Source organism: Lepus europaeus, chromosome 7 (assembly GCF_033115175.1).
Source record: "Lepus europaeus isolate LE1 chromosome 7, mLepTim1.pri, whole genome shotgun sequence".
NCBI lineage: Eukaryota > Metazoa > Chordata > Mammalia > Lagomorpha > Leporidae > Lepus > Lepus europaeus.
Window position 1 is genome coordinate 15,613,538 of NC_084833.1, and position 11,465 is coordinate 15,625,002.

The window sequence follows — 11,465 nt, forward strand, 5'->3', positions numbered from 1 at the left end:
GAGGGAAAATCTACTGGTTCACTCCCTAGATGGCTTCAAAGACCAGTGCTGGGACAGGCCAAAGCCAGGAGCCAGGAACTTCATCCAGGTCTCCCAATATGTGTCAGGGGGCCAAATACTTAGGCTATAGTCCACTGCTTTTTGCAGGCCATTAACAGGGAGCTGTATTGGAAGTGAGGCAGCCAGGACATGAGCTGGTGCCCCTATGGAATGCCTGTGTCACAGGAGGCAGCTCTATCCACTACACCACAATGCTGGCCCCACTAATTACAAAGTTTCTAATCATAAGCAGCTGAGCTTGTTTTCTGTAAAATGGGAACATTCACACATATTCTATCTGGTTCATTATGACATGGATATAAATTAATGTATAAGATTTATTTATTTATTTGATAAAGCAACATACAAAGGAAGGGGGGGGGGATTGATTGATTGATTTTATCTTAGTTGATTCACTTCCCAAATAGCTGCAACAGTCAGGTATGGGCCAGGCAAAAATATTCTCTTCTCTCATAATTCAGCAGGTACCATAGGTCTGTTGGTTATCTTATGAATCCTTTGTAACATCCATTTTATTGAACCAGTAGTAGATATGTAATAGAGTGTGGGGCCAGTGCCACGGCTCAATAGGTTAATCCTCCGCCTGCGGTGCCGGCACCCTGGGTTCTAGTCCCGATCGGGGCGCCGGATTCTGTCCCGGTTGCCCCTCTTCCAGGCCAGCTCTCTGCTGTGGCCTGGAAGTGCAGTGGAGGATGGCCCAAGTGCTTGGGCCCTGCACCCCATGGGAGACCAGGAGAAGCACCTGGCTCCTGGCTTCAGATCAGCGCGGTGCGCCGGCCGCAGCGGCCATTGGAGGGTGAACCAAAGGACAAAGGAAGACTTTTCTCTCTGTCTCTCTCTCTCTCACTGTCCACTCTGCCTGTCAAAAAATAAAAAAAAAATAGAGTATGGAGATTTTGCATATATTCCTAATGTCTTTTTATTTAATTTATATTTAGGTCTATCTATTCAACAGTTAAAATAATATGCCAATCATTTTTGTGTTTGAGGGAGGGTGGAAGATGATTTTGTTCAGTTCCATTGTTTATTCATAATCACACTTTGGTATTGTAGCATTAAAGTAGATTGTTATATGGAATAAATAAAATATCTTACACAAATTCACATATTGTACAGCATTTAAAAAACAGTGACAATATTAAATGCAGTTGTGAAAGCTGCAATAGGATAATAGATTGACTATGAAATGTAAACTATTACCATGTCAAAAGTGAACAAAAGAAATTCAGAATCCAACAAAATTATCAGAGGATTAATGGAGATACCTAATGAGAATAGGGCTACAGATTTAAAGAGAGGAAAAACAATGTGATCACATGCAACCAGCTCAACGGCACATGCTGAAACTAATCCCTTGAAAATTTATGAAGTAAACAAGGGATCAGTGTCAATGACAAGAAGAAACTCTTGTATGGATCCCCAAAACCACCTGGGATATACAACTTCAGCCTTCTAAATGAGAACCCCTGGTTTCTTTGAAGTGATTCAGTTGCTTCCTATGCAAGTATTTTTAAATCTAAGAAGATTAAATTTAATGTAGAAATAATAAAATTAATAAACTCATAAAAAAAAAGGTTTAAGAAAATTTGTAATAGTGGTCATATTATTAAACCAAAGTCAAATATATAATTTAGAAATTGATTAAGACTGAGTTATTCATTGATAATGGAAGTAGATTTAGTATGGTTTAAGGAGTATTAAATAACTGAATTTGAAATCATCATATTTATAAATTAATGTATTTAAATATATTTTAAAGAACTATTTATTTATTTGAAAGGCAGAGTTTACAGAGGAAGCGAGACAGAGAGATCTTCAATCTTCTGGTTCATTCTCCAGATGGCCTCAATGACTGGAGCTGGGCTAATCTGAAGCCAGAAGTCAAGAGCTTCTTCCAGGTTTACCACATGGGTAAGGGGCCCAAACACCTGGGCCATCTTCCACTGCTTTCCCAGTTACATTAGCAGGGAGCTGAATAAGAAGTGGAGCAGCTGGTACCCTTATTGGGTGCTGGTATTGCAAGTGGAGGTTTTACCCACTACACCACAACATTGATCCATAAAATATTTAAAAAGCATTTATATCATTGTGCTGATTTTATTTGTTGATTAGATAGCTTACATGCTTATGAAGAAAACTGAAAAAACATTTAAATTCAATTGAACCTCTTGAAAATTTAATTCAATGACATTGTCTTTGGTGCAGAACTATAAGGCACCTTGTAATAGTGACATGATTTACTGATCACATATTTAGAATAATGTGGTTTATAATTTGACTCAAAACTTATAGAAAAATATTGATTATTGTATTTGCTTAGTAAACATTGCCTGTTAAATAAAACTAGTGGAACCTAAGGGTACATAGTCATTTCTGTGCAGAAAAGCCATTCTTGAGACCAACAAATAATATATTAAAAGTCAGATGAGGGACTAAGTGGTCAATATGTCAGAATCATTTCCAATACTAGTTAAAATTCAACTTTAAATGGGTAATATTGAAGGCTTAGCATACTATCTATTTCTTACTACATCCTTAAAATTTCTTTTTATCTGGATCTCTCAATCATGGAACTCCAATGAACTTGGATTTGAAAAACTTTTTGTCTATGTTAACATGAAATACAATACTATAGAGTAAGACAGACAGAAAGAGGTAGGGATAGAAGAAGAGGAAGGAAGGAGTAAAGGATGGCAGGCAGCCAGGCCAGGATAGACATTAGAGTACATCTCCCTTACTCATGATTTTAAAACAGAAAACAATAGCTGCATAATTTCATTTTCATCAGTGTAAAGTTCAATTAGGTAATGATTTCCTATTCAAGCCAAGATTCAGAATTCTTAATATGCCATTTTTAAATACTCCTTTTACTTTCTTTCTCAAGAACTGTGCCTGGGGCTTGGGCTGTGGCATAGCAGGTAAAGCTGCTGCCTGCAGCACTGGCATCACATGTGGACCCCAGTTCAAGTCCCAGCTGCTCCACTTCCAATCCACCTTGCTGCTAATGTGCCCTGGAAAGCAGCAGAGAATGGCCCACATGATTGGGCCCCTGCACCTATGTGGAAGACGTGGAAGAAGCTCCTGGCTCCTGGCTTTGGAGCAGCCCAACTCTGGCCCTTGTGGCCTCTGGGGGAGTGAACGAGCAGACAGAAGACCTGTGTGTGTGTGTCTGTGTGTGTGTGTGATACTACCTTTCAAATAAATAAGTAAATAAATACATCTTAAAAAATGAAAATAAAAGAATGCACTTTATCATCTGGCCTAATCTCTACTCAGTACTACAAACATTGTTTTATCTTCATTCAACAGATATAGATCAGATTCTATAGATATTTTGTCAGTTTTTTTTTTTTTTTGAAAATAGTGCATCTACCACCTTGGAAATATACTGTGTATGTTACTTCCATACCTGAGTACATATTTGGCATTGATGTTCTACAGGGCTGATGACTAAAAACTATAGTGGGGGAACTCTGCTTGAGAGAACACATGGTTAAAGCTGCACTGAAGGGGCATGACCACCAATAATTACAGCTACCTATGTCTATACAGGCGACAAACACCAAGTAGGACAAACCACCACAGGGTCATGGAGAAATTACCAGAACCATCCAGGAAATGGAGAAAATAGGCATCATTAGGCTCACACATAGTCAATTTAATTTACCAGTATAGTCTGTAAGAAAGTTAGGGCCGGTATGGTGGATGACAGTAGATACTGGGAGCTGAACAAAGTTGTTCCACTCTTGCATATAGTGGTCCCATTGGAAGCCTATATTATGGACTGTTGCTGCCATGAATTGGAACTATCATTATATCTTAGATTTAGCCAATGTCTTCGCCTCTTTCGTTATATCTCCTGAGAGTCAGGACCAGTTCACCTTTATTTGGTTGATCAAAAATGGACCTTTAGCATTCTGTAAGGCTATCTACATAGCACACCGTATGGCATAGTTTGTAGAGGCAGATTTGGGCAGTATCTGTGAAAGTGTGCATTTTCCATTATATAGATGATGTGATGTGACTCTCATGCATATTTTGAAGCAAGTATACCAATTTACTGAGTCAATTAAGGACAGATGACTAGGCATTCAATGAGTTCAAAATGTGGAGCCAAGATTAATTTCTTGGGAGTCATTGTGTCTAGTAAGATGAAGGCCATTCTAAGGTAATTATAGATAAAAAAAAAACACTTGCAAGAGTTTGTTAGATTATTGGCATATTGGATGGTGCTTATCTTGTGTTTGGCATGTGAGACCCTTATATTGTTTGTTGAAAAAAAAAGACAGGGGCTGGAGCTTTGACATAGTGGGTAAGCTGCTGCCTGCAGAGCTGGCATCACATATGGGTGCCAGTCAGAGTCTCAGGTGCTCCACTTCTGATTCACCTCTCTGCTAATGTGCCTATGAACGCAGCAAAAGATAGCTTGCACCCGTACTCATGTGGGATATCAAAATGAATCTTCTGGCACCTGGCTTCTGTCTAGCCCAGGCATAGCTCTTGTGGCCATTTAGAGAGTGAATCAGTGGATAGAACACACACACACTCTCTCTCTCTCTCTACCTCTCTCTGCCTCTCTCTCTAACTCTGCCTTTCAAGGAAATAAATCAATTAAAAAAAAAGACATCAAGTAGAAATGGGATAAGAAGAGCAAGCAGTCTTCACAGTGCCACCCAGACATTCAGTGTGTTTGGTCAAACCTGCCTATGTGAGCTTGACTTACTCCTCACTGCAAAGGGGTGTTATCGGGGCCTTGGACAACAGCATAAAAAGCAAAGAAACCCAATCAAGTTTTGGTCCCAGTTGAGGAAAAGTGCAAACCAGGAGGTTCTACGTGTCTGCAAAAGCTGTACTCTCTGTTCCCAACAGCACCCCCATCGAGAGCCAGTAGCCACAGGAACTGTGATTTGGGAGTAAGTGCCCCTTGAAAGAAGGCAAATAGACTTTATTTGCTCCAATCTGATGGGATCAAGTATGCTCTTATCTGTGTAGATAGTGCTACTTGTTATTAAGAAGGCTGACCAGGAATGTCCCTGCATGCTTTGGAAAGATTGTGTGTGGAAGACCCCAGGTTGTTGAAAGTGACCATCTGACCCATTTTATTGGCTAAGGAATGCAGAGCTCTGCTGAACTTCTTTGCACTGACTGAAAATTATGCATACCATATCAACCCCATGAAGCCAAAATCACTGAGCGATATAAGGGCCTATTGAAACAAGGCCTCACAAAGGAACCAGAATAGGGTCCCTAGGGGGATGGACCAAGAGATTATGGAAGTGTTGCAGTTGTTGAATGAACAACCCCAACTGGAGCACTAGCCACCTGCAGCAACACCATTCATCTTCAGGTGAAAACCACTGACCTCTTTTTGAAATCAGATTTTAGAAGATAAAGAATATATTGCCACCTGCTCCCACAGCGCTTGAACTGGGCTGATGATCAGGATTTGCCATTTTGATGCCACTTAGTTCTTTGTCTTATAATCCTTTGCTTGGCAGCTGCAAATACCCTGGTGGACTAGGCAAACCCCTTTGCAACAATTTCCAACCCTTTGGTTTGTTGGATGTGCACCAACCTGCCTATCAACTCTGCAACTGTTCTGTCTTGGAACATTATCACAGCCAACCACAGAAAATTGAACTTGTCTTGAAAAGGAAATTCTTCTGTGTCATTCTAGAATAAGACCTAAATCTATGTAAAGGCCTTAGTCCAGGAGCAGTTTAATAAATCCCAGCCGTGGTTGGCGTATTGGGCCTGGACAGCCTTGCCCTTTATATTTGGTATCTCATGCTCACTTATAGTTTGTTACTGTACTTATATTGCTATTGTCCAATGCTTAATATTCCATATTCTTGGTACACTCCTTACACAGAGATTACCCTGAAAGATAACTAACACATACACTGTAAGGCAAGGAACCCTGAAGATGCTGAGTGTTGGGAAACCGAAGTTAATCAGGATCCCTCACCTAACAGGCTGTGCATAGTGGAAATGGGATAGAGGCAGGGATATGGCATCAGGCAATTTTCCAATAGTTTTCTCCAAACGATATTAAACAAAAATGATTCTTTGTAAATATAAATCTTTTATTTTCTCATATGAAAACAATGATGTTGGAGTTTATACAATAAGGCAATTGAATATATAAACACTGAATTAGAACCATTAGTAATGTGTTAGTTACAAATTATGTTAAATCTGCTCCACCATAAATTGTGTTTTTAGCTAAAAGTATGAATTCTAAATCAATATTCATTCCAAATTTTTATACTTATGATATCAATGTAGAAAATAGCATTTCATGACAGTGTTTCACAAATATATCTTATTTACTCATGATAAACTTACTTATAAATATATTATTATGAAGATATTTTATTTCCCATACCCTTTAAATGTTATGTACCTAAATTTTCAATTTTTATCACTGGATGTATTATCATTTTTCAACTCCTACCATAAAATCTACTGACTTTTAATACTAATGGAAGAACAACAGAGCTGTGTAATTGTTGCACATACTTTTTTATGATTTGAATTAGAATTATATATCGGAATGCAGATATGATTTCAGAGCAAACATCATTTTTAGAATTTTGAATTCATTTATTACATGAAATTCTTATATCTGAAATGTAATATAGCATCATGAGTATTATTTTCTCTTTTACCATAGACAAAAGGTGAAAAACAAATCTCATCAAAGTTGATTGCTACACATTATATTAAGGACATTATTACTTTATGCATTTTTTGTGATTTCCTGGTAGCCCATGAAATTACTATTTAATATAAAATTTATCCAACTATTTTGTGGGTATAGAATCTAGACTTAATTTCCAAAGAAGCTTGTTCTACTCATTGAATCCATTTAACTATCTATCCTCCATCTATCCTGTGCACCAATATTATACAGGTGTATTATAGCTGTTGAAAAATAAACCAATATTCATATTTCCTGCTACCAACGAGTTTCTAATATAGATATTTTGACTCACAAGTTAAAATATGCCTTTAGTATATTGTGATAAACAACATCATGAATCAGTGCACAAAGCATTTAGGTAAAACTAAGAAGAAAGAAATTATTATTTTTCTAAAATTCAGGGATGTTTTTATAAAGTAGAATAAAGTTAGAAAAACATTTCAGGAGGAGAACAATGAGGCATTTGAAAGCATTGAAGACAAAATGTTTTCTTTATTTATATAAAATGATGATAAATTTAAAATAATTGACCCATGTTCTTAATCTAGTTGTTAGTGATGAGACTGGAAGAGCAAATGAGGCTTAGAATATCCATAAATAATACTAAATTCTTACCCATTTGAAAATTGTCTTTCTAATAGTTTTTTGAGGGCATTCTTCACATCCTTGTTTCTAAAGCTATAGATTATCGGATTGAACATGGGAAAGACAACAGTATAGAACACTGCTACCACCTTGTCAGTGTCTAGGGAATAGCTGGTGGTGGGACGTAAGTACGTAAACAGAAGTGTTCCATAGAATAAAGTGACTGCTAAGAGATGGGAGGCACAGGTGGAGAAGGTTTTGCTTCTGCTGCCTGATGATTTGATGCTCAAAACTGTGATGAGAATGCAGTAGTAAGAGATAAATATGACCACAAATGTGCTTGTCTGTATGAAGCCACACAAGGCAAAGAGCAGAAGCTCATTGATGTGGGTGTCTGCACATGATAATGCCAGGAGGGGTGGGATATCACAGAAAAAGTGATTGACAACATTGGACCCACAAAATGGCAGCCTGAATGTGAGGGAGACATGTACCAGTGACGTCATGCTTCCACTGAAATATGCCAATACAACCAAGCTGATACAGACTCTCCTAGACATCAGTGTAGAGTACAGCAGTGGGTTGCAGATGGCTGCATAGCGGTCATATGCCATTGCTGCCAGGATGAGACATTCAGCATCAGCAAAACAAGCAAAGAAAAACATTTGTAGTGCACAGCCAGAGGAAGAAATGCTCTTCCTGGAAGCTAAAAAATTTACCAGCATTTTAGGAGCTATTGCTGTAGAATAGCTAATGTCTAAGAAAGACAAGTTGCCAAGAAAATAATACATGGGGGTTTGGAGGCTTGCATTATTACTAACTAGGATTATTATGCCCAGATTTCCCACCACAGTTAATGTATAAACAACAAGAAAAACCAAGAATAGTGTGACTCTGACAGGCAAATGATCTGTAAATCCAACAAATATGAACTCAGCTGGCATGGTATAATTACTCTTCAACATTTTCACTTTCTTGTTTTTCCTCACTGGAGATGTATGGTGTCAGATGAAAGGAGTTGGCTTTGGTGATAGATGAACTAAGAACATCATTATTCTCTCTTCTGAGGAAGCAAATAGAAGGTTAGTAGAATCACAGATGTTACATTTTTGGTGATGTGACTTTTTAAAAAGATAATAATTAAAATCTAAATTGATACTAGAAAATGTAATTCAGAAGGTGGTGTTTCATGAGACAGAGTAGATTAAAATTATGCATTTTACATGAAGTTGGTTCCTTTTATGTTGAAAGATAATCAGTCTGGTTCTTCTATAGACCTGGTAGAATGATGAGAGATAGCAAAATTTCTGGAGACAATGCTGTTTCTACAATACTAAACCAACATTTTCCTATGTTTAGGACAGAGGAGAAAAAAATGTAAGCAATAATCATAATTAAAATATATAATTCCACAGAAGAATTGCATAATGGCCACGTAAGGCAGGATTTGATTTAGAAATTCACTTTGCTACTTACTGTTATGTGATTTGCATAAAATTATTTAACCACTCTTTGACATTTATAGGAATAAATAAGTACATATTTATAAAGCACATGTTACTGGACATAAAAATACTACATAAATAGTCATTTAATAAAATTCATTAAAATTGATTAACACTGCTTTTTCTAGTTTTATTGTTATTTCAATACTTTGAAATATTCACATAGTACTTAAAATTCATCTTGTTTTTTGTATTATGGATACATGATATGCAGTCTGTTGTGAAGATAAATCATTTATGCATGTGTGTGTTTGGGTGTTTATGTAAGTTTGGAAACACTAAACTTTTACTAATTTCCTGTAACTGCTGCTTTCATCTCCAGTTTTACTTCTCTTTCTTATTCCAGGGATATCACAGAGCTTGGTGTGAGCTTCGAGAAACATTATAGTGTTTGTCTCTGCATTTGTGAGTGGACCTCTGGGTCTATGTGGGCAAAAATATTATATAGCCAAAAGGAGAAGTCTTCAAGAAAAACAACAAATATGGAATGTATCCAAATTAAATATGGTGAGATTAGAATAGTCGTCAAGAAGTTAGAGGATTGGAATGTTATAATTCTCTGGTGAGTAATACTGTGGTGAATAATTAAGACTAATAAATAATGGAGATCTTTTGTCCTATCATGTCTGCTAACCTCAGTATTGCCCCTTTCCAGCCAAAGGACCTAGAATCTTCTAAGAATATTAAGACGTCAGCCTTCTTTTCCAGTAAAAAGAATGTGGCAGAAAAAGAAATGTAAGGTAGTCACCTAAAACTATGGTGAAGGAATGACATTACTTAAAATATCAGGGAAAATGTTAAAATATCAGGGAAAATGTTAAAATAACGTTTCCAATGCCTTAAGGGCTGATTCTGAGGCCAGAGTGTTGTTTAGGACTTCTGCCATTCTATGAATCTGCTGTGTATCCCGCTTCCCATGTTGGATCCTTCTCTTCCTTTTTGATTCTATCAGTTAGTATTAGCAGACACTTGTCTTGTTTGTGTGATCCCTTTGACTCTTAGACCTATCAGAGCCATCAATTGTGAACTGAAATTGATCACTTGGACTAGTGAGATGGCATTGGTACATGCCACCTTGATGGGATTGTATTGGAATCCCCTGGCACATTTCTAACTCCACCATTTGGGGCAAGTCCGATTGAGCATGTCCCCAATTGTACATCTCCTCCCTCTCTTTTTCCACTCTTAAATTTAACAGGGATCACTTTTCAGTTAACATTTAAACACCTAAGAATAATTGTGTGTTAATTACAGAGTTCAACCACTAGTACTAGAACAACAACAACAACAACAACAACAACATCGGATCTGGCTGAAGAGCCCATGAGAGTATTGTAGGCATGGAAAGCCAAGATACCATGGAAAAGAAAAAAAAAAGAAGAAGACCTAAATGAAAGATCTCTGTGAGTGAGATCCCAGTGGAAAGAACGGGGCCATCAAAGAAGGAGGTACCTTTCTCTGAAGGGAGGAGAGAACTTCCACTTTGACTATGACCCTATCAGAATTAGATCAAAGTCAGCGAACTCTAAAGGCTTCCATAGCCCTGGAAACTCAGGACTAGAGGGTAGGGAGATTACTGACACCATGAACAGGAGTGTCAAATTGTTAAGTCAGCAACAGGAGTCACTGTGTACTTACATCCCATGTGGGATCTGTCCTTAATGTGTTGTCTAATGTGCAGTGATGCTATAACTAGTACTGAAACAGTATTTTTATACTTTGTGTTTCTGCATGGGTACAAACTGATGAAATCTTTACTAATTATATACTGAATCGATCTTCTGTATATAAAGATAATTGGAAATGAAAAAAAAACCTGGTGTTAAATTGGAAATGGCATAGAAAATTAATTAATTTTTAAAAAAATATTATGTAGGATCTCTGTCTTTAATGTGCTGTACACTCTTATTTAATGCTATAACTAGTACTCCAACAGTATTTTTTTTTTCACTTTGTGTTGCTATATGGGGGCAAACTGTTGAAATCTTTACCTAATATATACTAAACTGATCTTCTGTATATAAAGAGAATTGAAAATGAATCGTGATGTGATTGGAAGGGGAGAGGGAGCGGGAAAGGGGAGGGTTGTGGGTGGGAGGGAAGTTTTGGGAGGGGGAAGCCATTGTAACCCATAAGCTGTACTTTGGAAATTTATATTCATTAAACAAAAGTTTAATAAAAAAAGAAAGCAACAACAACGAAAAAAAAGTTTCCAAACTTTATAAGGCATTGCAAATTTCACTCTTGAATCTATCTTTTTCTTCATTACTTTTCTGAAATTGTTTTGTTGTGTTTTGTGGCTGAAGAATTAAGTGAAAAGTTTAAATGTAAGAAAAGATCAAAGAGATATGTGAATAATCTTGAATCAAGTGGAAGAAATTAATAATTACCAATAAATGTTAATGTGAATGACAGCAAAAATCTATATATTATATATTTTTAAAAATGAACTGAAAGTGAGTCATTTTGAAATAAGCACAGGATCTATAACTTTTACGTAAAATAACTTTTAGAAACATAGGGGACATTATGGCCCCTTAGAAAAGTAGTAAAAAATAAGAATGGGAATAAGAGAGAGAGGAAGGATGGGGGTGAGGGTTAGAGGGTGG

General features: G+C 37.0%; 1 protein-coding gene across 1 annotated transcript; it reads right to left on the reverse strand.

The window, feature by feature from the left end:
• Positions 1-7,377: 7,377 nt before the first annotated feature.
• On the reverse strand, positions 7,378-8,316 carry LOC133763651 (olfactory receptor 5AS1). Its single transcript, XM_062197449.1, has one exon. It carries the CDS (start codon positions 8,314-8,316, stop codon positions 7,378-7,380), a length of 939 nt encoding a protein of 312 aa, XP_062053433.1.
• Positions 8,317-11,465: the final 3,149 nt, after the last annotated feature.